At 42.4% G+C, this 27,516-nt stretch overlaps 1 protein-coding gene across 1 annotated transcript in view; it reads right to left on the reverse strand.

Moving 5' to 3' along the window:
• fwe (calcium channel flower) overlaps window positions 1-27,516 on the reverse strand; it is a 211,924-nt gene that overhangs the window by 119,901 nt on the left and 64,507 nt on the right. Inside the window, exon 4 of the mRNA XM_080285184.1 lies at window positions 4,045-4,152. Within this exon, the coding sequence (XP_080141310.1) occupies window positions 4,045-4,152 (108 nt within the window). The remainder of the gene's footprint in view (window positions 1-4,044; window positions 4,153-27,516) is intronic.

Here is a 27,516-nt window from a genome sequence, read left to right on the forward strand (position 1 = left end):
AATTTGTGCTGATGAACACACTCTTCACACCCTACAACTTTTACATCCCTGACCAACATCCTATCAATCCTCCTGAACAGGAATAGTCAATCTGGCTACTATGTACCTCAGATTCGTATGTAATCAACCTACTTTCTCTTTTCCTAAAATGTGTGTCCCACACAATTATGCTCCCCAAATTAGAGTATCCTTTCCCCTTCCACACTCTTAGCATCATATTCACATTCCCCATCCTATGATGTCAACCCTTGCATTCGCCGGTCAGTCATCGAACATCAGAAACTTCACAAACGGCATCCCTCAAGGATCTGTTTTGTCCCCCACACTCTTCAACCTATACATGCACGACATACCCACACCTCACACACCACAAAGACACATAGCATCCTATGCAGATGACATAACACTAACATGTACACACCAAAATGCAAACACAGCCACACACATCCTCCAACCTTAGCTCAACACATAATACAAATGATTCAACATAAATAGACTCAAAATGGCCCAAGCCAATTCTACAGTGACCCTTCTCACAAACTGGAAAAGAGAACATGGTCACATCCACACCTCACCACAAACAACACAACACTTCCCTACCACCCACCCATGCCCACACCCATACCCACACCCACACAAAATCCTTGGTGTAACATACGAGTACATCAATGTCATTTCAACAACACATCACAAACATTAACAATAAATTAACACCAAGACTCAATGCCCTAAGGTCACTTGCCCATATAACATTAAGACACAACAAAGAAACCACCACCACAGTATACAAACAATATATACATTCAGTGATAAACAATACAAGTCCTGCTTGGGCTTCTAACCTCACTGGAACACACTACAACACCCTACAGACCATACAGAACAAGGCCCTAAAAATAATCACAGGTGGCACAACTACTACACCCACAGACCACCTAGCCTACACCAAGAACCCAAAGTCCTCAAAGTCAAGGATCATCTAGACATGAGATGCACACAAATTCTTGCCACAGCCTTAACAAACCCACACCATACAACCACACTACTGGGCAATACATCCACACACACCAAGGAACATCAAAACAACACCCAGCACACGACATCATACACAAATATTGTCATCTCTCCCCCCTCGCCTGCCTCAAAACAGCTTCCAGAAGCATATCCATGCCCAAATCACTCGCCGCTCCATTCGGTCACTCAAAGACAACACACAGCTGCATGCATGGCCTCCTGATATCCACCCTTCTGCCTCCCTTGTGAGGACACGGTCCACCTGGTCAGGCTAAGATGTGGGCATCATCCAACTCTCTTGAGTTATCAGAAGAGGTTGGATGACACCGTAGCTGATGCCTGTCCAGGATGCAACACAGCACCCCATACTAAGCACACTAAGGAAGACTGTACTGCACACAATCGCCTGTGCCAACAACACAACATACTCTCCTTTTGAGTTCTGTGGGAAAGCCCGGTCTCGGCCATGGCCTATCTTAGGGACTTGAGGCTGTTCGACCAGACTGCCTAGGGAACTACTAATAATACTACTCCTACTATTACTGACCACATCCAGTTACAGGACCATAATCCACTAGACCACCATGTGCTCATTTGGTTGCCAACCATCACAACAAATGGTTTCTTGGGGTAAAAGAAACCATCTGGCTTGTTACTTAACGTAAAGTACAGCAACTGAAAAAGCGTAATATCAGTGAGTGGATGATGAGTGCCCTCACTTACATTCAGCAGTACCAGTAAATAAATAATACTAATATGAATGAATGCCCCTTGTTCAATTTATTATCCATATTTCAGAAACACTCTAATTTGTTGTGTAGCTACTTAATCTCAAGCTTGCTGATCTGACATTACACTGTATGCAAGTTCCACTCTGATACAAATTTTCATAGCTTATTATCCTGAGGGAGGCTGATGAGGTGGAAGCAGCACAGAGGTGACAGCATGAGACATCAGCATACTCGCTTTGTGCTGAGAGGCTGTAGTCCACCTAAAGTCGAGGAATCCCTCCCACCACGCCCCACCAATTTCGGCCACAGCAGCCTCAAGTGGCAAATGACCGAACTGCCTTACGGCCAAAATATAGGTTTGGTTAGGTTAGGTTAGGTACGGCCTAAACGTCTTCAACCTAAAAGGATCACAGTCAAAAATAAATACAGCCGGAAAGTCCCAAACTCCTCCCCCCTCCCCCATCCATTCAAGCAATGTCGCCAGTCTGAGTCAGGTAAGAATCTTACAATATTGTAAATTTCCATTAAATATGCATCACTAATTTCTTTTCCAGGTTGTTAGTGTTCGCTGGTGACAAGTGTGATGTAAGTTTTGACCAGTCTAATGTAGGTTTGGGGGTAAGAGGGGCAGCTTTTCTAAGATGACAAACTATCTATCTATCTATCTATAGCCCAACGCCCTAATCCCGCAAAGGGTGGCCGCAGACAAAACGCCTCCAAGTCGCTCTGTCACCCACCATTTGACTACCCTCCCCTCAACTCACCCCCCCCTCCCTCATATACCTCTCAACTCCATCCCTCCACCTCATCCTCGGTCTACCTCTCCCTCTCCCTCCCTCCACCTCACCTACATACACCCTCTTAGTCAGTCTTTCATTCTCCATTCTCTCCACATGTCCAAACCACCTCAGTGCATTTCTCCTAATCTTCTCAACCACATTCACATCCAACCAACAACGTTCTTTCACTTCTTCATTCGTCAACCTGTCCCTCCATGTCACTCCACATGCTCCTCTCAAGTAGCTCATTTCCACTGCTCTCACTCTTGACTTGTTCCCCTCTTGCAAGATCCATGCCTTGCTTCCATACAGGGTAGGGATCAAAATACTAACATGCAGTGACTTCTTAACTTCCATACTCACCTCCCTATTTCTCATCAGTGTTTTCAGAGAACCAACAACCTTCCTTCCCTGCTGTACCCTTTCATGCACTTCATCCCCCAAAGTTCCATCCTTACTCATCACACTACCCAAGTACTTGAATGCACTCACATTCTCCATATCCTCACCATCCAACCTCACTGCACACTCTGTGACTTCATTCCTCTCAAACTCAAAAGCAATTTTCCCCATAAGATTAGTTGCTTCTAATTCGCGAAATTCTCAAATCACGGCCTGTGCCTAGTCTCATAAGACTGCAGTTTAGGAGATTCCGCTGTACTTTTTTAACCCATCGACAGCAGCTGTATCATATATGATATTTGAGTGCAAATGGCTCTGACTGCAGCTGTATCATATATGATTTCCTGCTTTCAAAAAATTCGCCGTCAGAAATGGTGTGAAATAAGTAAGCTAGCAACTTATGGCACCCTATAGAATATTGCCATACATAAATTATGCATTTTTATGAGGAGGAGAGCTCAGCTCAGTTGCCTACAAAATGCCAAAGGTACTGGTATGAAATCTTCTCCAGGAGGCTGCCGCTAGCAGTGGCCCAAGCAAATATTGGATGAAATCTCTGGATGAGTGTAGTGATGATAGTGATACGTTGTTAGATGATGACAGTGATGGTTCAGATACTGATTTACACCTTATCTGATCACATGATTGATACTGACGACACAGTGCAACCATAACACATCATTCGCCTGGCACCACCGCACAGGGAATATTTATTGCTTCATGGACCTGTTTCAGATTCCCCCCCCCCCCTTATATTGTGTTACATACCATTGAACTTGTGATTTTTTTCCTCTATCTTTTGACAATATTATTTTTTTTCGAATATTTTCTTTCTAAATATTTGAAAACTGCCACACCCAGGATGTACACGTAAACAAACACTGATGCAATGAATGGGTTAATATGATTTTTCAAAAATTTCTGTATTCCTATTTTATAAACTTTACCGAGCCAGAATCATAAATATTCTGAAACTGGAAGAAGAAAAAATTAAAAAGTTATTCACAGTAACAAGGTGGTCAAGGAGGGGTTGGATGGAGTAGTATACAAAATATACAAGGCAAAACAGATGGATAGAAGAGGTACAGATATGAGAGGACAAAGGGTGAGGTACTTACTTGCGCCCAAGTGCCATCATGCCGTATGCGAGCCCGCACAGAAACAGAAGACCTGACCCAAATATTGTTGACATCCCAGGGCACATAATGATTGCTGGTAGTGCAATGCTGTGGATTAAAAAAGAAATTAATAAAATAAGCTGCATTCCATAGGACGCATATTAAAGCCATATTTACACCTTTCTTCCCACCTTAACTATAGATAATAGTGAAAAAGCCAGTAACCAATCTCTCCAAGAAATACAGTGCCTGAGTGGTGAATTTGAAATGAAAACATGCAGCCAATGCCATTTAGACCTGTAGTGAAGAATCTGACAACTACAACTTTGTCATTACCATGGATACACAGGGGTTGTATGTAACAGACCACGAGAAGGTGAAAAAAATAATACCAAGCCTGAGAAGCAAATCATACAAGGAACATTTAGAAGAGCTGAATCTGGAATCTGTTTACCTTAACAAAGCACAGGCTGCAAGAGGATTTCATTCAAGTACATAAACTCTTCAACAGACATGACAATATGGTGGCTGAAATATATTTCAGAATAAACTCAAATTATACAAGAGGCAATGGTCAGATAATTGCTGGCAAATGCTTCCACAAGCATGAGGCTAAGCATTTCTTCAACAGACTAGTGAAAGTATGAAACACATTGCTACTCTATGTGCATAGCTGTGAAAGAGTACTTCTATATAAGAAACACATGTACTGTACCTTTATAAGTATCTACCAGTATATTTATCGCTTGTCTTAACAAGGCGGAGTGATAATGTTTTTGTCCATGTGTGTGTGTGTGTGTGTGTGTGTGTGTGTGTGTGTGTGTGTGTGTGTGTGTGTGTGTGTGTGTTCCCATTATACCTCATGAACGGCTTAAGCTATCAACATGAAACCTTCCAGGAATCAAGATACGGCCAAAATCTTGGACGAGTTTGAAAATGGGCACTCGGGGTCAATGTCATGTTTAGGAAGATGGCTGCCAAAGGTCAACTAGTTTTTATTGCCAGCCTTTAGCACCCTAATAACTCATGAACAGCTTGATCTATCAACATAAAACCTTCAGCGTCTCAAGATACAGCCAAAATCTTGGCCGAGTTCAATAATGGGCATTTGAGGTCAATGTCAAGGTTGGCAAAATGGCTGCCAAAGGTCAACCAGTTTTTATCACCCGCCATTAGCACCATTATATCTCATACATGGCTCGAGCTATCACCAAGAAACCTTCGGGGCATCAAGATATGGCCAAAATCTTTGACTTGGTCAACAGCATATTCTGGCGGGAGATTATCATGCGGCTCCTTTTCTTTCATTTAATTCAAGTCTTTATCACTATACAGTATTTTAATTCCCAGCTTAATATATTCATTCCCAAGTATTATTTTTATGGAGCAAATTCAGCTAAAGCCTGGAGTACACAAACACTAAACTACAGTACTTTGACATGTTCACTCTGGGACTTAAGTTCTTGGACTTGACTTAGTATGATTTTTGGCCACAAATGTTTCTTAGAGAGGGGGGGCAGAGTCAAGAAGAAGGAAAGGCATGAATGAGTAGGCAAGAGGGTGGAACACTGGCACTTGGGTTATTTCTTTGGGAATGTGTCAACCACATGAAAAAATATAAAAAAATAAATAAACAAGGCTGTATAATTCAACAACAGCCAAATATTTATATTTAAAACCTATGTCACACTGCTTTCATATCAAATATTCTACTTAAAAATGAACTTTCATCACTTCCTTCTTTAAAGAACTTAATTTGGATCTATACTACAGGATAAAACATTTCATCAAAATCCTGTCCAATTAATCTTGGCTCTCTCTCTCTCTCTCTCTCTCTCTCTCTCCACACACACACACACACACACACACAAGACAGCGGCAAGAGAAGGAAGACACACATCGAGTCGCTTCGATACTACTGGCCACTGTTGGCCACACCTAATGGTATCTCTGTATAAGTCAGTAGGATGTACGTTGTCAAGCTCTGTACTAGGGTAAATTAAGTAATGTTCTAATACAGCAGAGAAAATATAAGCTAAAATAAGTGCTGTCCAAAGAACAGAATACATCCAAGTCAGTGGATTCAAAGGAATCTACTGATACAACATAAACAGCAGCTGGGTGTCGTCATTATCACCGGGCAGGTAACAGGGAGATGCAAATTTGTAAGTAAAAGTTATCTTTCTAAGTATCACCGGGCAGGTAACAGGGAGATGCAAATTTGTAAGTAAAAGTTATCTTTCTAAGTAAGAATTATCTTTCTGCAAGATCAGTACTATCTTTAGTTGTGACTATGGAAGGATTTAAAAGAAGGGATAAAGACAGAAAACAGGATGATGATTTCTACACAGAACTGGCTGAAATGGAAACGTATAACAGTAATAAATTAGTGAAAAAAGTGAATAAACTGGGGAAAACTTTTCAAATCAAAATACATGAAATTAAGAAGGAACTACACATGCAGAAGGAAGAAAATGAAAAATCAGTAAAGGTATTAACCCGTACCCTCCCATTTTTTTCAGGCACCCTCATCCCCTGAAAACCCAGTTAATTTTTTTTTTTTTTTCTTTTTTTTTTTTGCTCATTCTCCTTTGGTGAGAAACTAATATCACCAAGAAAGTTCCTCCCGTCACCCCTATGTGCTCCTAAGGTGGGTCTCCCCTCACCTCAGCCAGGTGTTCCGTGGCTGGGCTGGTGCGGCTGCTCCGTTTTCTACAGTGGGAAGGAGGAGGGTAACTAATCAAAACCAACCTAAATACATATATTTACATTTACTGACTACAAAAGTACATATACAGCAACAATATTGTGGCATATATATATAAAAAAAAAAATGGGTGAAAATAACGTAGGTTCATAACGGTACCACCCATAAATCGCCAATTTCTGGCACACTTGACTAGCTGATACTGTTGTTTCCATCTGGTGGCAGCCAGAGGAAAGTCTCACGCGTCTGCCTGCCATGAATCGCCTGCGAAATTTTTAAAATGTGCACGCAATGTGCCTTGCAATTGCGAATCGTATGGTGTACGATGGCAGGTCCACGGCAGCTACCATGTACAGTACTGTCGTACGACGTACGATGTAGGGCGGGTACGGGTTAAACAAAAAAAAGACTCAGCAATAGATGAGCTGTCAGTTGAGGTAGTTTCACTTATAAAGAAGAGTCAACCATGAGAGTATTAACCCGTTAACTGTGCATGGCGGTTTTTTGGAGGTGTCCATAGTGCGCAGATATAGAGGTAAAAATGAAATTTACCAAAAGCCAAATTTAGTCTTAGGAACTGAGAGAACACATGCCAAAGTATATACAGTCGGCACAATGGAAGTCTGGACCTAGTCAGGGCACTACGCAAACAACAACAAATCATCACAGAAAACATTTATTTATGAACAGAAAATGTACTTCATTGCTTATCTTAGTACTCTGTCATTTCCCCTTTGGCCTTGATCACCTCTTGCATTCTCCTTGGCATACTCTCTACTAGATTAGTGAAGTAATTGATATTCATCTCCAGACACCACACATGCTTGATAACCTCCTGGAGTTCGGGCACTGACGACACATTGGCAGCCTTCACCTTGTCCTTGATCTCCTTCCATGCATTTTCAATAGGATTTAAGTCGGGACTGTTGGCTGGCCATGCGAGAATGTGACTATTTTTACTCTGGAGCAACTTCTTCACTTTTTGAGTTGTGTGACAGGGGGCTGAGTCATGCATGAAGACAGAGGTCCCATGGACAGCCATGTGATCAAATAGATGCCTCTTCAGAACCTCACTGTATCAACCAGCATTCATTGTGCAGTTTTTCGGTAAGAAATATACAGTATACCACCTCTGCCCACTTTGGCACTGAAACAAGCCCAAACGATCACTGAGGGACTGTGCTGTACGGTCTTGATGGTGTACAGTAGTGCCTGTCATACCTGTTGGTCCCCTCTGGCCTGCGTACCTTGATTCGATGTGAGCTAAGCACCTGAACTGTACTTTCATCTGAGAACATTACTTTATTCCAGTCTTGGACGGTCCAGTGCTCATGTTGTCTTGCAAATTCAAGTCGCTTCTGCCTCATCTTTTCTGTCAGGAGAGGCTTCAGTGCAGCAGTACGGCTGGGGATCTTGAGGTCTTTCTGAAGTCGATGCTGTATGGTTCTTTCAGACACATCTTTCAGCAATTCAGGGTGTATATCTTTCAGTTGTCTAGCAGTCAAATGTGGGTCTTTTAGCACAGCTTGCTTCAGTAACCTGTCTGTAGTTGGTGATGTCTTCCTTTTAGGTCCTAGCCTGTCTTTATGTTGGAGAATTGTGTTTTTTGGCAGGTGGCAGGCAGCAGCAAGGAGTGACATAACGGTAGATTTTCCTCGCCCAGTTCGAATATAAATATCCTTAATTTTCACATTTTCCTCTCTCATAGTTAAAATTCAGGCTTTTTCTACATTAGTTAGTGGCTTGGGACCCATCTCCAATGATTCACTAAGGCAGAGGAGAGAGCTGTGAAATTAACATGGGCCAGGCAGGACAAGAAAATCTGACATGCTCTCCCATCCAAAGCCAGGCAAGCACGGAGCTCACAAACTCATAGCATGTGGTGGTAAGCCTGTAAAGTTGCTAGAAACCACCAGAAAAAAATCCACCAACTAGAGGAATTTTCCTACAATATTTCCTGGACTCTACCATTATATATGGTGTGAATTAGAGGGTCCAGACTTTCAATGAGCCTACTGTAGTAACGAAATATTAGCTCAATATTTACCTTGGTAAAGCCGTGGATGAACATCGAAGTGTCTGATTCCCTATTGGAATGTATGGTTTTCGTTTTCTTTTTCTTTTTCAGTTTTTGAAGGTTCAAACATGCTTGCATGGGTCGGCCTTGGTCACCATGGCACTACAGTATATTCGAAATTCACCTGCGCAGCCAGGGCTGTATTGAGCAGTTGCGCTCGGAACAGCCCAGGCTGTATAGAGCAGTTAACGGGTTAAGGTAAAATTGTAAGTATAGTTGTCTACCATGGAAGTATTATGGTGAAAGGGCAGTTACAGTTGTCAACCATGACAGTATCATGGAGGAGTTCAGAAATGATGCAGACAATTATGCAAGCATGCAGTGTGACAGACCAAAGCAGTGATAATGAAGATATGATAACCCAGGTGAATGAAATTATGAGACATTGCAAAGATGAAGTACAAACTACATAGGCTGAAATCGTGAAGGTAAGGAAAGACTTAGAAACACATGTTGAAGAAAAAAGCATTAGAAAGGAAGTGAAAGAAATCATTAAAAACAACCCAAAACTGGTCAAAGAATAAGCAGATATCAACAAATCTCTAGTAATCACTAATATAAGTGAAGAAGAAATACAAAACAGAATCTCGGAGGACAAAAAGAAGAAAAAGATGTTTGGAAATGTTAATTCACTAATTATGAAAGAAAATGGACACCGAAAAAAATTCACAAACAAAGGAAACTGGCAGTAATCTGGGTAAAACTGGTGTCACACTCCACTGCGTGACTGACTGGGTGATTTTTTCCCATGCTCAGGTGACTGAAACTGCAGATACGTAAAATACTGCATTGCAGTGTATAGAATAGCCGCAAATTTGCCACCATACATACAGGAGTTTTGTGTTCGAGAAGCTTATGTTGGAGAAGGATCACATATATTATGTAGGAAAACCTAATATAGTAAAACCTCAATTAACTGCCCACATATGGGGGGAAGGGGCTGAGGGAGAAACTAAATGGTTGGTTAATAGTAAACAAAATCTACAAAAATAAAAAACACATTTTTAAATGACCTATCCCCAACCTACCTCATTTAAGTCCTTCTATTCATTTTTGTTCATTTTCCATTCATATTTTGATAGCATTTGCTTTAACCCCCAATTGCCAATTATTCTTAAAGCAGTGGTCACTTCACTATGGGCAATTTCCTGGAAACTGCTTGTTTTCACACCTTGATGTCTCAGAAAGTATAGCACTTAGGGAAACAAATTCAAGACCATATTACTCAACAACTCTTCTTCTTGCAAATGAAAGTATTCCCAGGTCCATAGGTCACTACGCTGATGAGTAATGACATGAAAAAGAGAACTAATTTTCGGCTTGAGTGCAAACGCGTTCCTGCATCGGCCCACGGTGCCAACCATGGCTTTGCTTTCAACGTGAAAGCTTCTCCATTACTAGATAAACCAGACACTGCTGCATCCAAGGCATGTCTTATGGCACTATCACTGAGCCCTTTTCTAGTATCCTTGGAAAGGGGTTTGGCAGGGTGGATGATGCAATGGGGTGCTTCTGAAAAGCTCCAACCCAATACAGGGCACTGAGGACTCTAGTTTAACACATTCTTGTGCTGTTTAACCCCTATGGGCTGGTTGACGTGTATAGCCATCACGATTTTGGGCACAGAGCAACGCCAGTTGACGTGTACAACCACAAGCGTCTTCCCGCCACCCTTTGAACTTTAACTCATCCTTACTCATCAACAGGACCACCTAGAGATGTGGGGATACTTTCATTTGAAAGAGGAAGAGTCGGTGAACCTTATGTATCAGTAATTTTTTCTCTGGCTGTTAGTGTGGCAGATATTAGGGTCTGAAGCAAGGATATTTTTTTCCATCACGGATATCCTGCAAAGGGAGGAGCGTGCGACATCGGAAAACCCCTGGCGAGTAGGGGTTAAAAAGCCTACTTCTCTTTGTTAAATATAAACACTGTTGGGTGAAACTGAATCACAGTAATGTCACATACCACAACATCAATAATACAAATAGAAAACGTAATTATAATGTAGCGTGAATTGTTTTATTTATCATACAGGGAAATGAAATATTAATTGATGGCAACCCCACCAATTCACTGGCCCTGTTATATACCATTTTTACTACACAGCAGAAGTGAGGTTCTTAATATATAGTTGGTTCAAACTGTAAATTAACCCTTAAACAGCAGGCTACTTTCCAATTTTATATCCGTGTGCTATGAAATCAGCCAAAAACATGCATAAATGGACCAGAATAGCTGAAAAAACAAGAATTTGATAATACAGTACTCACTTTAAATTGCAAGAGGGCTCGGTAGTGGTGAGAGGTGAGTGAGAGGGGTGGTGGGACATCAAGGACAGTGAGCAGGTGGGCAGAGACTTTTGTTTTCTGTTCTTATTTGTAAAAGCTCCCTAAAACATATTTACATGATGTACACTGTTCTGTGTCTTCGCGGTGCACTTTGAACACTACACAATATATTATATATAGCGTGAATTTTTTCTTATCTTACGTCTCTACAGTCATAATCTTAAGTAAACCATTTACAACACCGGGTGGTAACCATATAACCAAACCATACGTGCTCCCTACGTGTCAACAAGTGGGTTGGTGGAGGGTTAGTGCCCCTCCCCAAAAAACAAATAACTCAAAGTCAAATGGCCACCCCTTATGGGATTATGGCATCTGGCAATAGATAGATAGATGTAAATACTGTATTATGTACAACTGTATATTACAACTGTTCACACTAATTTGTCTTTAGTGTGTGGTATTCCATAAAGCAATTGATACACAGATCCACACCACACTCAGAGCACCACATAGTCGCATTTCTTTGTTTACCTGGGCGTCTCACTGAATTCTTGCACACAACACATCTCCTCTGTTGTTTATGGCCACCTGCATCAACTGGAAGTGACTCAAGGTGGTATTGTGAAATATATTCAAGTTCTAACAGGAAATGTTGCCATATCTCCCATTTATTTCACATACAGTAATCCCTCCAATATCCAATGTAACAGAGCCATAGGCAGGTCCGGATAGTGGTCCTGTCCGGATATTGGGTTCCCAGCTTATGGACTTGTACTTATGGACCCTAACTCAGAAAAACACCTATACAACTCCCTCTGGACATGCATAGCACCTATTTAAGACTCAAATCACACCAATAAGGGACATAAAAGACTGAAATAAATGCAAAAGAAGCATAAAATGAGGTTTTTGAGGTAGGTTCATACAATATTCAACATTCTGGGTACGTACAAGTCCCTGGCTCCTGGACTGGTAGTTATGGACCCTAACCTAGCCTAACTCAGAAAAACACCTTCCTACTGCACATGCATAGCACCTAAGACACAGTATATTCACACCAATAAGGGATATAAAAGAGTGAAATGAGGTGTCTGAGGTAAGTATAGTATGGAAAATACAGTAGAGTACAGTATGAAACATTCTGCCTACTTACAGCAAGTCCATGGCCATCTCGATGAATAACCGCCTCCTCTCAGACTCTGACAGTAAGGATTTCCTGAAGCACTTGCAGTACACTGTTCATGAAGTCTTGCACTGAACTTAGTCATTAGCACTCAGAAGTCCATTCTCTTCACAGTGCGTACTCTTATCTAACTTATGTTCCACTGTAACTTAATAAGTGTTGCACTCTGCACTTTAACTTTTTCCACTCTTATAACCATTTTCAAAAGCAAAAACACATATCTATTTACATTAAATTTAGTTCAAAAATTGTCTTTTCACTCACAACTGTAAATCCTTAACACAATGCACTGTTTTTTTCACTGCAGAACACTGTAAATTCCCGTGTGGTCTAGTGGAGAAGTTCTTGGCGTCTATTCACTGTCACAGTACGAGAGTATCGCTGGCAGGTGACCTAGGGGTATGTCGCTGGGTCGTAGTGATGGCGAACCCACTGCAGACGACTCTGAAGATAGATGCAAACTCACGTCGAGCGGCGACTCCACCATGGCTGATGTGCTGGGCTGTCGTTTGGAGAATGAGGGCCTGTCTTGGGAAGGCAACGGAGTGGAGCCAGGGCTGGGCACGGCAGGGGTCACAGGCCTGAAAAAACTGTCAATCGTTGATTGACGCAAGGAACGACGATTCTGACGATTGATGATGCGCTGCCTGAAAGCACGCACTTCCTCCACAAGTCCCAAGGGCCCCATCTCCCTGTCGCAGTCCGGGTGTTCCAGGTAGTCGAGAACGAACTCTAGGTGTTCCCGGAGTGCGCTCAGTTTGGGGATAGCTGGAGTTGTGTCATGCTGAGAGGAGTCCGCATCATCGTCGCCGTCCTCGTCGGAATCTTCAAGCTGGGTACTGACACCTGCAAATGAAGATGCGATCTCAATATCAGACAAGGTCTGATACCCAGGATCGCCCTCGTCGTCATCCAACCACTCACGCACATCGTCCACATCAACATCGTCACCATGCGTAAGTAGACGTGCATGGAAGTCATCCACGTCAAAACCTAGGAAATCGTACTCCACATCCGTTCCGAGAAGCAGACGAGACCAACCATTTTCTAGAGTCTTGACAGGGATTTCCTTCCATGCACTGGCCCAGTTGTAGATTGCAGACTTGATGTTGTAGCGGCGAAGGTTTTCCAAAGTCCGCTGGCCTCGCATGTCCCGTCCCTCCCTGCGCTCATCCTCGTCCTCGAGAACAACCATCACCTCGTCCAGGAACTTCCATCGGTATAGGCGCTTTGTTGCCACGACCACTCCTTGGTCCATTGGTTGGATGAGAGCAGTCGTATTAGGTGGCAGAAACGTGCACCTAATCCGGCCATTCTCAGCCACCAAGTCCTTGTTGCACGGGTAGGCAGGTGTATTGTCGAGGAGAAGGAGGGCCTTTACCTGGTCACGTGGGATTCCCAGTGTCTCCGTCTGGTAATGTATGACCTCCTTGACGAAGTGGTGGTGGAACCAGTCTTTGAAGATCTGGTCTGTAAACCATGCCTTCAAAGAATGGTACCAGACGACAGGAAGGACATCCATCACCCCACGAAGACACCGAGGCTGCTTTGCACGGCCAACAATAACGGGCTTAAGCCAGTGCATGCCATTAGCATTGGCACAACACAAAGCAGATATCCATTGCTTGGAGAAATTGCGGCCATGTACACGCTTCTCCGTCTCCTCGGCTAGAGTGTTCGTTGGCAAAGAGCGATAGAATAAACCAGTTTCGTCAGCATTGTAAACTTGACCGAGAGTGAGGCCCTCCCTGTCGATCAAGCCCTTCACCTTGTGCCGAAACTCGTCAACTCCATCCTCGTTACCGTCCAAAGCTTCGCCATGAGCTTTACGGTTGGTAAGGCCATGCCGTAACTTGAACGCAAAGAGCCAACCCTCGGATGCCTTGAAGTCTAGGGCGTCGTGAAGCCTGGCGAACTTCTCAGCAGCAGCCTTCAGCTCCGTACCATGTATCATCACACCAGCAGCACGTTGCTGTCGATACCAAATCAACGTGGAGCGGTCAACTTCAGCAAACTTGGGAGTAAACATCACCTTCCTCTCCACGTTGCGTTTGCTTCTCGACGAGAAGTCAGCCGTGTACTGCATGAGTTTGTCTCGGGATCTCTTAATATCAAACAAAGTAGATCGGGCCAGGTTGAACTCGAGGAGGATGCGGGAAGAAGACCACCCCGCATCTACTTTCTCCAATATCTCCCGTTTCTTCTCCAGAGTCAACACCACTCTCTTCCTCTTCTCAGGCGGCGGGGCCATCATCACACACACAAAGGAGAGGCACGAGAGCAGCAGGAGTGCCTGCAGCAAGTAAGGCACCACCACAAAAGTGAGCACGTGGGCAGCCATGACGACGAGCGTGCACTTGCGACGAGAGACAGGCGGAAAGTGGGGAGGATGCAGGGGCGCTCTAGCGGATGTTGGAGGAATAACGCGCCACAACAAAGCTGTCCCGCGCCCCACGCGCGAAGTTCAAATTATGGGCGGGAAAAGTTCTTTTTTTTTTTTTTTCTATTTTTTTTGCGGTTTTCAGACCATTTTGGGAATATTGGATCCCGGGATGATTATGTCTGGTTAGCGGGGATGTTCGGATATTGGGCATTCAGATATTAGAGGGATTACTGTTAAATAGGCCTACAGAATAGGAATGCATTCCAGAATGTCAACTGCCCTTATCCTTGGAAGCGTTCGGGAACACTGACCAACTTTTAGGGGTTAAGCCGACTTATTCAATCTCTATGCTGATTTAAGTATATATATATATATATATATATATATATATATTTTTTGTGTCTGACTCTGGGCATAGGCTTCACAGCCTGCTTTAAGGCCCAGTAGTCCTCCTACATACCGCACACCTCTACATGTCACCACTTCGGTGCTAACACCCACCGTCCATATTGAATACATGCTAGGGCTGTCTCATACAGGACTGGTGTATTGGTATTAGCAGGAGTATTTTTACGACATGTCGGCGGGTCATCTGGTAGATCAGTAAAGTCTGATTTTTATGATATTCAAATCCTTAAACTGTTCCCTGCCCCAGCGGGATTTGAACCCGGGTCCATTAGGACTACAAGCCACCTCTCTACCGATTGAGCCACCGCCTCCCCCAAAGCTGAGTAAATACTGGCATTCATCACCACATTTCAACTGGTCTAGGGGAATGTCCCAAAACCTGGATGAGGACGGACGTTGAAAGTAAAGCAAGCCAAGACATCTGTCTTCGTTACAGGTACGTGGAGTCAAGTTCCATAGCCATGACATACATAGCTGGATATAGAGGAGTTCAAGGTAAGTGATTGTGGAATGAGGAGGAACTTTAGAACAAAACAGGGGACTGTCCTGTGATGCGCATGCTTGACTTGGGTAGGCAGAATGTTGAATACCAGTATTTACTCAACATTAAATTTAAGCCAACATAGTGACTGAATAAGTCAAGATACTCACTTGGCTTAATTTATGGTCTTAGCCAACTGTATACTGTATTAAGAATCTCACTTCCACTAAGTAGTTAAAATGTGATATTACAGGACCAATGAAATGGTGGGATTGTCATCAACATTTCTTTTCTGTATATGATAAAGAAAACAATTCATGCTACGTTATAATGTTTTCTATTTGTATTACACCCACTGCAAATTGACTTAGGACCTACACACAGAATTGCTATGGGAGAGTTGTCTGTCTTTGCTTTGTGTTTCCACCTCTACAAAGTGAATTTTGGGGGCAAGAAGTATTGCTATGGGAGAGTTGTCTGTCTTTGCTTTGTGTTTCCACCTCTACGAAGTGAATTTTGGGGGCAAGAAGTAACTGGCAACTCCTCTGGTGTTGGTGGGAGGTGGTGAAACACTCGGCACGTCAGTGCTTGCCCAGAAGCAAGAGTGGGAGCACCTCCCTCTTTTTTTGTATGCATTACTGTTGCCCTGTTATTTTCCTAGAGTTGAGTTTTCATGCCTGGAAAGTACTGCTCAAGGGATGAGAGGGTCCGTATCATTGCATGGAGGCAGGATAATGTCTCTATCAACACGATTTGTGAATGTACTGGACGCGCAAAGTCGACCGTCATGAAGATTCTTGCTGCAGCACACAGCCTGCCACCTGTTGTCGTACCAGAGAACAAGCATGGCGGTGGAAAGAAGAGGATGACTTCCAGAGGTACAGATACACTTCTGAAGAGGGAAGTAATCAAGAATCCTCAACTGACAGCAGCAGAATTGAAGAGAATGCATCTCCAGCTGTTACAAGACGTCTCAATTCGAACTATCCAACACCGCTTGCAGGAGGGGTTGGGTTTGCCAAACCACATCACAGCCAAGAAACCGCTTCTCACTGACTGCATGAAGAAGCAGCGCATTCAGTTTGCCAAGATGTATGCACACTGGACATCAGATGAGTGGAGAAAAGTTATGTTTTCTGATGAAAGCACATTTCAAGTGTTCCAGGTGCATTCTGCCAAAGTTCGTCATCCTGCCTCCTGTAGTCGATATGACCCTGCTCACATGGTGCTGACTGTTAAGCACTCACAATCAGTAATGGTATGGGGGTGCTTCCCAGGTGAAATGGGAAGGGGAGGCCTCTACTTTCTTCCTAAGAACCTGATGATGTATGGTGGCCGGTACATTCAAGTTCTGAAAGATCAATTGTTAAACTTTTTTGTTATTCACAAGTGAGACTTTTTCATGTACGATTCAGCTCCATGTCACAAATCAAGAAAGGTGACAAAATGGCTTCAAGATAACTGGCTTGGCAACAGTCCAGATCTAAATGCAACAGAAAACTGCTGGGCAAAGATGAAGAAAATCATGGCAAAGAAGACACCCAATCTGGACAACCTCAAGACTGAACTGACAAATGTTTGGTGCAAAGAAATATCCTTAGATTAGTTTTGAGATCTAAGTGATTCCCCACCAAAATGCACCCAAATGGTCATGAAAAACATGGGAAACATGATTTCATATTAATGAACGGCATTTCGTGAACAAACATTGTGATATACAGTAGTGCACCAACTTTCGCTACAGCAGGATTCGCAGAATCCACTTTCGTGGCATGCACCAAATATTCCCTAACTTCCACTTTCGCTTGAAAAAAATCGATTTTCGCGCACAAATTTTGGGTTTGGGACAATATTTTGAACTTTGAATTTCCTGCACCGCCCGCCCGCAACCCACCGCCATCTTGAATGACGTCATGTCAACACTCTGTCCACCCATTCCCGCCATTGTGTACGAGCGTGCTAGCTCCATTGTGTTGGATTCTCACGGTTCAATGGCCTCTACTATACCTGGTAGCGTGGGGAAAGGGCCTGGTGGTGTGGGGGGAGAGCCTGGTGGTGTGGGGGGAGGGCCGGGAGGCAGTGGTGGTGATAAAAAGTGGCCAGGACATTCAAAGTCGGGAGGAAAGGCCAAGGCTAAAAGAGAGTATCGTGTTGGAGTGAAGAAACAGCACCTCAACCTGGTCTCTGTGGTATGTTTCTCCTCATATAATGTGTACTGTACAGTTTTTATTGTTTGTATCTCACAATGCAATGTACAATAGTGATTTGATGTACTGTATTGCAAGTGAAAATGAAAATCTGATGTTACTTTAGGATAACCGGGAACCAATTAGCCTTTTTGCCATAAAGACAATGCCCCAACTTTCGCTAATTCCACTTTCGCGCATTATTTTTGGACCCAATTAGGCGCGAAAATTGGTGCCCCACTGTACTATGATTTCTGTGTTTTTTAAAACCTTGTGGGAGGAGGCCCGAAGTCAATTTGCGGTAGCCGTATTTATATTATAGTATGTGACATTACTGTGATTCACAGTTTCACACAACAGTGTAGAATTTAACAGTGAAAAATAGGCTTTATAAACAGCACAGGAATGTGTTAAACTAGAGTCTGCAGTGCCCTCTATCAGATATATACAAGCTTTGACAGCACCCCATTGGCTACAGGAAGAGCGATCGGAATCAAACTGGAACCTGAAGACATCGCTGTACACCTGGCAAAAGCACAGGACAGACTGACTCTCGCTTGTGTGCTACAGAAGGACTCCCTCCTTACCCTTTGGTGCCAAGGTGAAATGGCAGCCGGTTCAAATGGTGGCTGGAAGACACACGTGTACACAGTACAGTACAGCTGCTACCAGTACCCAGTGGCCACATAGCACCCCGATTGTGACGTGTTTAGACGTTACCCAGTGGATAGGGGTTAAAACATTAACCACTTTAGTAAATAAATATGAACCAGCACAGAAACCATGAATAATCATAGGAAAAGTCAAAGAATATAATACTAAAAAATAAATAATTTGGTTTTATGCCAGGTATCCCCGAAGGGGTAGAGGACTTTGGACTGGAACGTCCAAAGTCCTATACCCAGGGCCAATGCCTTAGCCCTTCGGGGATAATACTGTAATAACAAAATAACCCAGTTCTGTCGGCATTGTAAACCAGAAAATTTCCAAGTTTGGCAGACTAAATTTGTTCATTCGATTTCTCACAAAAAGTCTCTAAAAGTCTCAACATCTTCACTGAGACTCTCATCACACATGGGCGTATATTGATGCCGTGGTGTTGGTGACACCACCAAAGCCAAACAGAACTAGCCTTGAAATCCGCCACACTGAGATGTTGGGCAAGTCGTTCAGCCACACGATAAATGTCACAAGCAAGAATGGGAGCACCCATTGATCACTGTTGTGAAAATCACCTGTGAATTGATTCTTCTAATGATAAATGTACTATATATCTACAGTATCTATATATCGATAGCCCGACACCCTAATCCCACAAAGGGTGGTCGCAGACAAAATGCCTCCAAGTCGCTCTGTCACCCACCATTTGACTGCCCTCCCCCCAACTCATTCCCCCCTCCTTCATTATACCTCTCATCTCCATCACTTCACCTCATCCTCGGTCTCCCCCTCTCCCTCCCTCTCTGCCTCCATTTCACCTACATACACCCTCTTAGTCCGTCTTTCACTCTCCATTCTCTCCACATGTCCAAACCACCTCAGTGTACTGTATTTCTATTTTTCTCAATCACATCCACATACACCCCACAACGTTCCTTCACTTCTTCATTCGTCAACCTGTCCCTCCATGTCACTCCATATGCTCCTCTCAGGTAACTCATTTCCACTGCTCTCACTCTTGACTTGTTCCCCTCTAGCAAGGTCCACGCCTCACTTCCATGCGTCAAGGTAGGGATCACAGCACTATCATGAAGTGACTTCTTAACTTCCACACTCATCTCCCTATTTCTCATCAACGCTTTCAATGAACTAAAAACCTTCCTTCCCTGCTGTACCCTTTCAAGCACTTCATCCCCAAAACTTCCATTCCTACTCATCACACTAACCAAGTACTTGAATGCACTCACATGAATGTGCACTTTACTGTACTATATTTTAGGCAGCAGAAAGACCTTATCAACTGAATTCATATACCACCAGGTTGTTTTCTGTATTTTTCAAACAATTTTTGGGTGGTAAATGATCTTTTCCTGCTGACTCCTTCCCTCCCTTGTTATTACTATCTCGTTCCTTAAGTTGTGCCTACAATTGTTTGTTTCTGGTGTAATGTAAGAAATTTACTCATACTTAAAGGTGGATTTCATTTCCCATTTCCCAACTGGAGGTTAGATTTGATTAGGTTAGGTTAGGTTAAATTATTAGGTCCAGTTAAGTTAGGTTAGGTAAGGTTTAGTTAAACTGGTAGGTCAAAACAGTCGCTTCTGCCATTTTGTTGACAAATCAAACGAGCTGATGCAACAGAATATACATAGAAACAGCGGGGAAATATTTTTAACAAGAAGCACAAGATATAATAAGAATAATAAAACAATCAGGAAGAAGCAGAACTGATTTGGTAAGATACTTCTACTGCTTAAAGTAAAGTGTATGTTTACCCTTCCAATTCACTATCTTTAAGCAAATTTTGATTTTTCTGATTGAGGTGGCATGCTTTCCCTTTTCACTCATATCAAACTTAAGAGGAAAAGCCTTTATCTTATCCTGATTATGCCTCAGATTTTTAGCTGTTGTATTCATTCATTAATTCATTCAATGTGTAATCCAATGTTGCAACATGAGGAGCATAGGAGCCCCGCACTAAGCAAGTTGGTCCTGACATCTAAGATGAGAGTGAACAGCCTCATTCATCTCAGAGTGGCATTACATGTACAATAAACCCCAACCACCCCTTGGATATAAACCTGCACTAGCTTAATCTGACTGGAGCACCATAATTACCCACTAAACCACCAGACACCATAATTTGATTATATTGTTACCACCCAGCATAGTAAATGGATTCCTGGTGCACAGGAAATCATTTGGCTTGTCACTCAGTGCAGAGTCACCCGTAAACAGAAGGAAGAGGAAAGAAAAAAGGAAAGGAAGACAGAAGAGGGAGAAAGGAAAGAAGGCCAGAAGAGAGGAAAGGGCAGAGACCCAAGAGCAGCATTACCGGTACATCAAGTAAGTGTTTATATTCAGGTTTGCTACTGATCTTCCTTCCTTCAATTGTTTTAATACAGTAAACTCTCAATTATCTGTTGTAATTCAGTCAAGCCCAAAGTCGAATAGTGAAATGCCATATACACTCAAACCTCGATTTAACGGACTAAACGGGGAATCAACTTGTCCCTTACTTGAAAATGTCCATTGTTTTACAAAATATATAGACAATCTTATTATGGAATGCAATGACTGTTTCACTTATCTTACTTATTTACATGATTATGAATATTATTTTACTGGTACTGTATAAAGAAAGATATTAATGTTTCAAGCAGTGGACTTTTTGAATGGTCCTGTCCGTTTGTAAGGTAAAATATGGAGTCCCTTAAATCCGAAATCCCTTAAATGGAGGTCCCTTAAATCGAGGTTTGAGTGCACTGCATTGTGCCCCTCCCCCCAATCAGCTCAACAACTGCTGTTGAGCAGGATATCATGTTACTATGCGTCTCAACCCTCTATCCAAAAAACTTTCCCATAAGTACATGATGAAGACTAAGCAGAAAATATAATACAGTATTGATACAGTACAGTAATACTGTGCAGTACAATCCCAGTTAACGGGGAAGCTTGGGGTATTTACCTTCAAGATTACCTAATTTTCCCAGACAGGTGATATATACTCTTATACACTGGTTTCATCACTGCGGTATATACAATACCATTCATACCAACGACCACAAACATCTTCATCTGAAACATAACCTTTTCTTAAACACACCCCACTGACAAAACAGACATGATTGCAGAGTCTTGCAGTAGTGAAAAATGTACATGGTAAGTTCATTTTGTTGAACATTACAGTATTTACTTTATTCATAAAACACGGAAAAATAAACTAATGGTATAAATCTTGAGCATTTATTGGCGAAATGATGATTTGGAAAGATGTGTTGTACAGCTGAATTATTGCGACACCCTTGCTTACAGTTATATATACAGTTGTGGACCACCAATTTACTCCTCACTTGACCGCTGTCACCCCACCCCTCACTCGCCAATCAGTTGTTTGGCAGATAATACAGGAAATATGAAAAAACTGCATGGAAAAATGAACTAAATAAACAAATCTTAAGCATTTATTGCTGAATTGATCATTAGGAATGAAGTACAGTAGAATCAGTACAACTCCCTTGCTCATAGCTGTGTATATGCCTGCAGTATGCAAATTTATAACTCACCTGACTGCTGTCACTCCACCCCTCACTTGCCACTGAGCTGTTTTGCAGATAATACACTACTGTAAATATATATGAACTGCAAGCACAGTAATTTTACCCAACAAAGCAAACATTCATTTCTATCAGCTAAATTTTATCTTCTCTGCCAGAGCAAATGTGTTCTGAGATGAATTTATATATCATCTAAAAATCCACTTGCAATGGAAGATAAAATCTAGCTGACAGAAATGGAGGTTAGCTTTACACCCATAACCCGTTGTCCGGAGCATCGATAACAGGCACTTCCGTCAATTTTAACTACTCCCATCATGGCTTAGAACACTGTAATCATGTCGCCCCTCTCTCTCCTTTCTTCTAAGGGAGGCAGATCCAGCCTTTCCAGTCTCTCTGTATGACAGCTCTGCCATGCCAGGGACCATCTACATTGCTGTTCTTTGTATTCTTTTGATCTGGTTTATATCTTTCTTTTTGTGTGGGGACCACACTACTGTCGCATACTCCAACCTGGGGTGGATCATGGCCACTATCAATTTTTTTCACCTCCTCAATTATGTACAGTAATCCCTATATATACTATCCAGACACCCATTATACAGACTCCCCACTTCCTGGACAGTGTGGGCCTGGACCTTTGGAACCCAAAAATGTCCAAAAAAGAAATCCCAAAAGAATCCAAATTTTTTCCCACCCGTAATTTGAAACTGCCACGCGGCGCCAAACAGGCCAGCTGTGTTCACACACGGCCCCTTCACCCCTTCCTTACATCCCCTCAGGGTTGCCATTTGGTATTTTTCACTACCAAATGTGGGCCAGTTTGGTAAGGAAAAATTTGTTTGGTAATGAATCAGAACAATAATGCATTACCGAACAGATTTTTCACATGTATGAGAATACAGAGGATGGAGATGGTGGATTGTTTGCTTTCTCTAATTAATCTGCCAGCCTATATAACGTGAAAATAATCAACATGCTGTTAATTATAAGAAGAGTGAATAATATTCCACTTGCATATATAATTAGTGAAGAATAAATGCTTGCTTTACGAATTTGGTAATGATAAGTTAAATTTGGTAATGAAAACTGAGGAGTTTGGTAATGTGGCCGAGTTCCGATCTGGCAACCCTGCTTCCTCCTCACCACCAGTTACTGCCTAACTGCGATCATGAGTAGATGCTTATTGCAATGGATGCTGCACATGCTCGTTTTTTTTAACAAACAGTGAATAAACTGCAATACCTCGCCACTAGACCACACGGGAATTTACAGTGTTGTGCAGTGTTAAGAAATTAGAATTTAGAGTAAAAAAGGTTATGAGGATAGACTGTAGCACCAGTCTAACAGGGTAGTACTCCCAAGGTGGATGGCAAGCTGGTGATAGGGAGAGCTAGAGCTCCCGTTTCACCAGCCCTCAGGACTTGATCCTGACCATCCCCCTTTGCCGAACATTATCAGTGCATTCACTTAAACAAAGAGTAGGCCAGCATGCTCTCTTAGTACTTCTACCTTCAACTGTCTACACCACACTACATGCGCATAAAATATCACACCTTCTTTTCACTCTTTTTAGTAATGGCCGCTGCAATGTTACTATCAAATGAGGTGGTACCTCGGATTGCCACCACCGGCAGGGTATGGCTGGCGGCTCAGAGTCCTCCTGGTCGCCATCAAGTGACTGTGCAGGCAGCAACTGTTGCTATTTCTGCTAATGCTCATCAGCAAAGAAGTGAAAATGCGGCATTATTCTTCACCAACATCCGCGGCCTTACCACAAATTTAAACTCAGTTCATTTTTTCCTTCAGTCCATATCCCCTTTGGCCCTTTTCCTCACAGAACCACAAATCTCACCCTCTACTGATATATCTCTATTTTGTTTTCCCGGTTACCATCTCCTTACAAACTTCCGTAACAAGGGCAGCACCTGTTGTTATATCAAATCCCAATATGCAGTTGACACTATTTTAAACTTCACTTCATCCAGTTTTGATTACTCATTGTATAAACTAAATTGTCAAAATAAACCAAATATATTTGTGTAGTTTATTGGTCCCCCAATGCTTCTTCGGAACCCAGTGTATTTGATTCCATATCCACACAGTTGAGTAACCTTAACCTTGCCCTTCACACTGAAATTACCATTTTGGGTGATTTTAACATACATAATGTTGAATGGTTATTGCATTCTGCCAGGACTGACGACGCTGGTCTAGATTGGAGCTGCTTGCAGAATAGTTTAATCTCACCCAGCTGTAAAGCAACCAACCAGAATACCTGATAATCCTGACCATAATGCCCATCTCTTGGATTAATTCTTGACTAATAATCCAGATCAACACAGGACAGAGGTAGTGTCACTGCTTGGATCCTCGGACCACAATCTCATCAAAGGCTCATTAGTTAACCCCCCCACACCTCCCCATCCTGAACCTGTCAGGGTGACCTGATGGCACTTTAATAGGGTAGACTGGGACGGATTTAGAAATTATCTTGCTGACATTCCATGGCAGTCTTTCTTCTCTAGTGATCCCAATTCAACCCAGTCCCACATTTGCAACTTAATACTAGCTGGTATGGATTTATTCATACCAAGTCAACAGTTCACTAAAATGTCGAACTCTCCAAAATGGTTTGATGGCAACTGTTCCAGAGCAACAGCCCAAACGTCATTAGCATATAACTCTTACTTATAATCAAAAACACCTGAATCACTCTCTCAATTTAAAATTGCTAGAAATCATGCTAAAGCCGTAATAAATCTAGCTAAATCAAACCTTCCTCAAAAGCAAACATCAAAACTACTTAATAACCCTAATGACAATAGAATATTCTGGTCAACTCTTAATTCTTTTAATAATAACTTTAACAAGTCATCTTCCATTCCCCCACTAAAATCTTCAGATGGCAACATTACAAATGACCCGTGTGAGAAAGCGGATATTTTTGCCAGTACATTTGCCAGAAACGCTACCACAGACGATACCAGCCAGATGTCCCAGTACTAGAACTTGACTCTCCCGAAATTTCCCCACTTAAAATACAGACAAGATACGTAAAATCCATCCTAGACAATTTACCTACCAACAAAGCTCCAAGCCCAGATGGAATTCTGCCAGTTGTTTTGAAAAAGTGTTCCCCTGAACTTGCCTCTGTTCTAGCTAAATTATTCAGACTATGCATACGTACTTCTTTATTCCCAAATTCATGGAAAGAAGCCAATATCCACCCAATTCCGAAGAATGGAAGTTCCTCTGACCCCTCTGATTACAGACCAATAGCTGTCACATCTTCTCTTGGTAAGGTATTTGAAACTTAAGTAATAAGCACATTGTTAAACATCTTGAATCTAACAACTTAATTAGTGATAGACAATATAGGTTTTGCCATGAAAGATCCACCATTGACATACTCAATCTCCTAACTCATACCATCCATCAATCAACTGATCTACATGGAGAAACTCATGCAGTAGCTCTTGATATTTCTAAAGCTTTCGACAGAGTATGGCACTGTTCCCTGCTGTCCAAACTCCCTTGCTATGGACTAGTCTTTTGTTCCTTTGATTTCTTCATATCTTAGTGATAGGAAAATAAGAGTAAATGTAGATGATGTACATTCCAATTTTCATTCAATTAACGCCGGCGTGCCACAGGGGTCAGTTCTGGCGCCAACCCTATTCCTGGTTCGTATTAATGATCTCTTATCTGTCACCCACAATCCCATCCACTCATATGCAGATGACTCAACACTACATAGTTCATTCACACTCAGACACCCATTTACAAAGTCTAATATCTTTACCTCTCAACTCAGTACAGCCATCTCCATAAATCAAGATCTATCTATGATCAGTGAATGGGGTCAAAACAACCTTGTCTCAGTTAATGCTAGTAAAACTAAATACAGTAATCCCACCACTATTCAATGTAACAGAGCCAAAGGCATGTCCGGAAAGTGGTTCCGTCTGGAAAGTGGGCCTCTGACTACTGGACTGGTACTTATGGACCCTAACCCAGCCTAACTTTGAAAGCCACCTAAATAACTCCCTACCAGACATGCATAGTACTTATTGAAACCTATTTAAGACCCTATTCACACCAATAATGGACATAAAGCATGAAATAAATGAAAAGGAACCAGAGAATGAGGAATCAGAAGTGAGTATGGAAAATACTTAGGCCTAGCAGCATACAGGGTACTGTACTGTACTTACAGAAACATCTGTGACCACCTCCTCTAACTCTCTAAGGCTCTGGTAGTTGTGAAAATGTTCTTGAACCACATACAGGAATCCAGTGTTGTGCTACACTTAATTCTTTGCACTGTGAGTTATAATTGTTTAACACTGCACATTCTTCTTAACTGAACCACACCAGTTTCAACCACCATTTCAACTGCCACTTTGCACTCCACACTCACTCCACAGTTAATCCTTTGCACTCTAAATTCTAATTTCATAACACTGCACAACACTGTAAATTCCCATGTGGTCTAGTGGCGAGGTACTGCGGTTTATTCACTGTTTATTCACAAAAAAACGAGCACGTGTGGCATCAACTATGATGGATGTCTTCCCTGAACGAAAGTTAGGCAGTAACTGGGAACAGGGTTGCCAGATCTGAACTCGGCCACATTACCAAACTCCTCAATTTTCATTACCAAATTCTTAAAGGAAGCATTTATTCTTCACTAATTATATATATATATATATATATTTTTTTTATATACCTAGGGTGCTTCCCCAAGGAAAGGGAGGTAGCCGAGTCAGGACGACACACTCACCATTTACTCATCCATTTAAACACATTCATTCGCATCTTAGCCCCAAAGGGGAGAACAGACAGATCCTCACCGCACCACACCGCACAAGGGTCAACTGCACAATGCAAACAGTGACATCAGCAGCAGGGCCCGACAACAGAACTGGTTTACCCCTGCCACATCATAACAGACCCATCCCCTTACCCGCACCTGACCTGACTAACTGATCAGACCAAATGCGGGAGAATATCCCCTCAGGGCTGCGTCATCACTTATTCATTCACTATTTCTCTCCACTTATTTCTGTCACGCACAGCCACTCTTCCTTGCTCAACAGACATCCCTCTCGCATCCAGCACTCTCTTCACACTGTCCATCCAGCCTATTCGTGGTCTTCCTCTCAGCCTTACACCTCTCACATCAGATCTGGTTATCTTTTTCACCAATCGCTCATTATCCATTCTCTCCATATGCCCAAACCATCGCAACACCCTCTGCTCAACTCTACCAGCCATCTCCCGAACAACTCCAGTTCTCCTTCGCACTTCATCATTTCGCACTCGATCCATACGCATCACTCCACACATACTCCTCAGACACCTCATCTCCATTACGTTCAAACTTTTCCTCTCTGTTACACCAATATTCCATGTTTCAGCCCCATATAACGCAGTCGGTACCACAACACCCTCATACAGCCTTCTCTTTACATCCATTCAAAGCGAACGACATCTAAATACTTTTTTCATTCCTCCCAACACCTTTCCTACT

This window comes from Coenobita brevimanus, chromosome 13 (assembly GCF_032717465.1).
Source record: "Coenobita brevimanus isolate Jiangsu-jjx chromosome 13, ASM3271746v2, whole genome shotgun sequence".
NCBI lineage: Eukaryota > Metazoa > Arthropoda > Malacostraca > Decapoda > Coenobitidae > Coenobita > Coenobita brevimanus.